This window comes from Pungitius pungitius, chromosome 12, assembly GCF_949316345.1.
Source record: "Pungitius pungitius chromosome 12, fPunPun2.1, whole genome shotgun sequence".
NCBI lineage: Eukaryota > Metazoa > Chordata > Actinopteri > Perciformes > Gasterosteidae > Pungitius > Pungitius pungitius.
Window position 1 is genome coordinate 7,881,957 of NC_084911.1, and position 5,615 is coordinate 7,887,571.

A 5,615-nucleotide genomic window follows, 5' to 3' on the forward strand; every position below is an offset into this window, starting at 1 on the left:
ACCGTGATTAGCATACACAAAGACGTTGCGTCATTACGTCGGTTTCAGGGCACGTTGGGTGTGCTTGTTTTTCATTCCAACGTCTTCCGTGTGTGGGGTGATTGTTGAATTTTCAATCGTAGATGACGTAGCCTCGACAACAAATACCCAGTTCTCTGTGTAAAGTAGCATCGAAAACCGAGGACGCATTTTATGAAATTGTTCGGAATTCTGTATTTTTTCCCGAAACTCAGTTGTTATTTCCCGTATCTTTATATCAACCATATTTGATTGATATGGCTCATGCTCTCACGGCTCATGTAACATTGTACATCCATCACGTACGAAGAAACGTCAGTTCAGGATTCCAATTTATTTGACTGCCATTTAAAGAGTTTAAACGAGACCTGCATGTTTAATTAGAACATCGGCAAACAATCGACCCGATAAATAGTAAACATCCAACCCGCTAATATCATCATTAAAGCCTACCACCTAGTGGTTATGCAGTGTGTGTATGCAGTCACTGAGCATACGCGACTCAATTGGACATGGTTTCAAGAATACAGATGTTTTGATGGGCTATCTGGACCGGAGTCGACAAGGAGACCAAACCTTTGCAGGGCTGTTTCTCAGATGAAATCACGGATTATCAGCAAATCAAATTAGATACAATCCCAAAGCGTAGATCAACTCAGGCTTTCCTTACCAGTGCAGAAAGAAATAAACATAATGGACAGCTCTACTAATTTATATCATGTGTTTTTTTTACAAAGTATATTTCTTAGAAAGGGAGATGTCCCAGGGGAAGCAGCTGACGTGTTTACTCTTCATATTCTTCATATTTTTACTCGAAAAATTATACGTAATACCCCATCACATTTATGAACTACACGCTGACTTCTAGGGATCTGCCTCTATAATGATTTATAGTCATATTTTGAAAGAGGGGGTATTCTTCGTGGAGTTGTGATACCCTCGACCTTCACTTGGGGGCAGTGCAAGCCTACCTTGACTGTAATCTCCAAGAAAGAAAATGTAATTTTAGTCATAGTGTTGTTAGTGCAAAAAGGAAATTCAAGATGTATTCAAGATATGAGTGGTTCGAACTAACGGGGATATAAAAAGTTTCTTTTATCTTGTTATAGAATGCAACAGGGTGAAAGTTACTAAGGGTGATGTGAATGGCTAAACACATCCACATAATACCCTGCGTTTCCATCTCTGGAAATTCGTTATGTAACAGTTAATCAGCATGAGCATGGAATGATTGTTTAGGTGTGTGGTATGATCACAGCTACAACTCAGCTGGAGGTGTGACCCAAAAATAGTTAATAAGGTAAGTCTCGAACAGCTTAAAGGTCCTCCCCGGCTGTGTCGCTCTGCTGTGGTGGTTAATGAGAATTTTTCCCCATGGCGTCAATGTGTGTGTGTAGTGGGGTGGGGGGGAGCAAATGGGATCAACAGCTGGCTCTGTTCTTTAATTAAATCTAGCTGTGGAAACTTATATTAGTCAGTGACGTTTAGGAGATTAGGAGATCCAATCCCAAGAAAATATATCAGAATTATTAGTAGCGGTTACTTTTGTGTTATAAGGGCCTGAGACACTATAGAGTAGTGTTTGGAAATCTTTTTCATATTATTAATCAACGTGCCATGTAAACATTGGTTTGACATAAAGGTGAATTAAGGCCCCATAAAAAATTTAAATCTAGAAATAACACTCCTATAATGCGCACAATGTATTGAATCATGAGAGGAACAGGCAGCTTTTATCATTAACCAAACAGCCATAGTATGGCTCACATCATAAACTCACACATCACAACCTTCCACCACAAGGCAGCGAGTCTTTGTGCAACAGCGGTAAAGTTAAAAAATACATCTCATACATAGCAAGTCAGGCAATGGCCTGCAGCGGCCTCTGCTTTACAAACTACCTACATGCATCGAGGCCTGGTATGACAGACATACGGGTCAGTCAAGATTGAGAAAATGATGGTCCACTGTACGTTTTTTTTGTGGAGCACTGCAAAGAGAGAATGTATGTGCACGTTTACAGCTACATTTGAGAGGCAGTATGGCTAGATATTTGATTTTGGTCTCCCTTTTATTTTGTGACAGTATTCACATTTCAACGTGAGGAAGTCATGTCTGTAAACAAAGTTGATGGGTAACCAAATAGAAATAATTGACCCGAATGAAACTGTTAACTGTATGTATAGGGCAGACATTAGACTATCATGTTTCATGTTTGCCTCTACATGCACACCGCCACCTGTGACACACTTGTAGAGGAAGGAGGTTGAATTTCTGTATAAATGCTTATGGTTGCTATGGTATGGTAGTGTCACATAGCATCACTCTGTTATCTAAAGTTCATGTTTCTTTGTGAGATTCTGTGGCCTATATCAGGGAAAGTGTTTTATTCAAAAGAGGATCCATTTATTGGAATGGTCTCACATGTAGAGCAAGATAAATGTGGTTTCCTGAAAAAGAAACTCATGCGAGGCCTCTCCAATGTATAGTTTTATCACATCTATAGTGATTTGTATTTGTTATAAATGATAAGAAAGCCACAAGATATATTAATACAAAGAACCTGCTAGTCTGTTACCTAAAATGTGTGATGACCAAGTACCAAAAAATGTAAACGACTTTGGGATCAATAATTTTTTTTTGTATGAAAAATTAAACATTATTTAACGTTGAAAGCTATTGTAGGCCTCGGAATGTAATTCCTCAAATGATATGTTATACGAAAACCTAATTAAACTAAAGGGGTCACGTCTTAATAAGGCAGTGTTGATTCGAAATGCATTGACGTCATAATATGACGCGTGACGTAAACTCTCCGCGCCGTGAAGCAGTGAAGGCGATGGCGGTGTCCCAACCGAGAGAAGAGAAAGAGAGCGAGGATTGCTCTCTGCTGCCTTTAGTTCACGATATTATCAAATGGTAAGATCAGCGCCCGATTCGCGTGTTTACTCGCTGCTCTGTGAAATACTTTTTTCTTTAATTACACAAAGCTTAACGACCTGTTAGCTCAACCTGGCGTTAGCCGTTAGGCTAACACAAACATATAGCGTTAGCGAAGTTAGAAGTCCAAATGAATGTCAACATGTCCGTACCATTTTCACGAATTATCTCCACTGTGTTTAAGCATGGACAAGGACAGCCAGGATGTCCACCAAGAACTGGCCAAGCTGAAGGCAAAGATCCAGGAGGCTCGGGAGCTCATATCCAACATGCCCGGGGTAGACAGCAGTCCGCCGGAGCAGCAGCAGCAGCTCGCTACCCTGCGGGAACAGGTCCAAACCAAGAACCAGCTACTGCAGAAATACAAGAGTCTCTGCATGTTTGACGTGCCGAAAGCATCGTGAAAGCGGGGACCCGATAGCTGCATTGACTGGAGGAAGCGCACACACGGAAAACACAAGGAAGTAAGGACGGGTTTGGTTTCTTCCCGACCTGTGGAGCAGATGTGGCGTTCAAGAACACCGGGAGGACATTTAAATGAACACTGACTTATTTCCCCTCAATTGCATCTAATGTCGTCCGATTTCCGTCACGCACGTTCTTTTTCCTTGCTAAAATGCAAACTTAGTTTATAGTATTTGTATTAAAGGTTGTTTTCAGTAAATCTACTGCAATGTTTTGTAATAAAATCATTGATTATCAACTAGTGTCTTAAATCCTCTTTTTGATTTCTACAACGAGTCGTACACAATATTTTAATCATTATTTGGTCCCAGCATCTTTTTGACAGAAAATGTATAGGCAAAGTGACCATTTTGTCAATAGTGGATTATCAAATAGATGTATTAGTGGCAATAATAAATTGCCCTTGACAAGAGAGATTACAGTGTGAATGTGTTAACAAATGACAGTGAATTGACCTCTGTGAGTGCGGTGTTACTTCACTGTGTATTACTTGAAGGAAAAGAGACGAGGAATACAGAGTAGGAAAGTATGAAGTTTTATTCTCTTGTAACCAAAAGTTGACGGTGGTTATAATAAATACACATTCGGATTCAAATTTGTTCGTAATGCCAAAAACATTCACGGTCCAGTGTGTGTGTGTGTGTGTGTGTTGGGGTGGGGGGTCGTAAACTTTGCTTTCCCCTGCATGTCCCATCTCGGCAATCTAATATAGAGGCAGATATATATAGAGGCACCTTCGCCATGTAGGCGTCTCGTCACAGTTCGGATTCCAATGCAGTCTACAGTACAGTATTCGGACTCATGCGCCCTGAATGCTCAGCAGCTATACGCTTCAGCTCTGGGACGTCTCAGAAAGTCCTTTGCCAAGAAAATGCATCAGCATATGATGCAGCCCTTCTCTTTAGCTCGGCTGCCTCCTACAGCTTTCTCCTTTATGTACATCAAGTCACTGTGCACGCTGGGCCTCTGCGCAAACGGTGCCACAACACCATAGGCGTTCCCGTCTTTGCACTTCTTGCTTTTCAGGGACTTTCGCCGAAGTACTTCGCAGTACTGCAGGGAGACCTTGCAGTGCCGACCGGGGCCCATTTCGTTCGGCAGCTTGGCCATGGTAAAGAGAGTCTGAAACATTTGGTCCACGTTGGTGTTCTTCTTAGCCGATACTTCGAAGTAAGCGCAGTGCTCTTCGCCACCGACCAGCTGCTCGATCTCGTCCTCCTGCACCACCCGGTAAAAGTCTCTGTCACACTTGTTGCCGCAGATCACCAGCGGGACGTCCACGTTCTCCTTGGTTTTGTTTCGCAGGCAGGACTTGGACTCGTAAATCTGGCGCTTCAGGCGCTGAACCTCCTGGAAGGAGTCTCTGCAGTCCAGACTGAATACCAAGATGAACGCGTCACCTGGAGGAACATAGACGGAACACGCGTTCAATGACGAGTAACGACGAGTGACAGTTGAATGGCAGCTCATGCACTCTGCATTGCGTTTTAAGTTTTAAAAGCTCCACTCACCAGTAAGAATTGAAAGCCTCCTCATTGCGGGGAACGGATGATTCCCGGACGTGTCCAAAATGTCCAGTTGGTAAACTTCCCCCCTGATGCCGTAGAGTTTCCTATGAAAGTCCTCAATGGTGGGTGTGTACTGGTCGTCAACTCGGTCGTTGAGGAACCGAGAAATGATGGCGGTCTTCCCAACTTCAGTGGAGCCCAGGATCACCAACCTGTGGCAATTCTTGGCCGGTATGTTGAACTCATTCTCGCATTGGGACATTTTCTTAATCATTCTCGCAGCAATTGCACCCGGAGGTCTGTGGTGCTGGTGCAGGAGATGGTTTTAAGTCCTCCCAGTGATGTGCGCCTTCTAACCTCGCTGTGTCTCTGAATCCACAGTGCAGCGTGCTGGGGATTTATATAGGGCAAGTGTGCCGCGCGTCTCCCAAATGCGTCATGCGTCACGCACCGGTTTGGAGATCTGGTGCGAGACTCTATATTATAGTGTTAGTGTGGCTTTTTTGGTGTGTGCGTCATACCTGTCTAGTCCTCATCAACAGAAAGCAGGGAAGATGGCTTGTTTACAAATACAAATGTTTCATTTTTTAAAATATGTTCTCATTTCACACGCGTAATCAACAAATTAACTGTCTATAAAATGTCGATTGTGTTATTGCACACACAACATATCAGGCACAGTAT

General features: G+C 42.7%; 2 protein-coding genes across 2 annotated transcripts; one reads left to right on the forward strand and one right to left on the reverse strand.

Annotated features, from left to right (window-relative positions):
• Positions 1-2,800: 2,800 nt before the first annotated feature.
• On the forward strand, positions 2,801-3,837 carry med9 (mediator complex subunit 9). Its single transcript, XM_037477532.2, has 2 exons — positions 2,801-2,937; positions 3,143-3,837. Exons 1-2 carry the CDS (start codon positions 2,813-2,815, stop codon positions 3,360-3,362), a joined length of 345 nt encoding a protein of 114 aa, XP_037333429.1. The 5' UTR covers positions 2,801-2,812; the 3' UTR covers positions 3,363-3,837.
• Positions 3,838-3,953: 116 nt separating this feature from the next.
• Positions 3,954-5,289, reverse strand: LOC119221095 (dexamethasone-induced Ras-related protein 1-like). The gene is made up of 2 exons (XM_037477531.2): positions 4,935-5,289; positions 3,954-4,823 (listed from the first exon to the last, which is right to left on the reverse strand). The coding sequence occupies exons 1-2, from the start codon at positions 5,203-5,205 to the stop codon at positions 4,300-4,302; spliced, it is 795 nt and encodes a 264-aa protein (XP_037333428.1). The 5' UTR covers positions 5,206-5,289; the 3' UTR covers positions 3,954-4,299.
• Between the last annotated feature and the right edge of the window lie 326 nt (positions 5,290-5,615).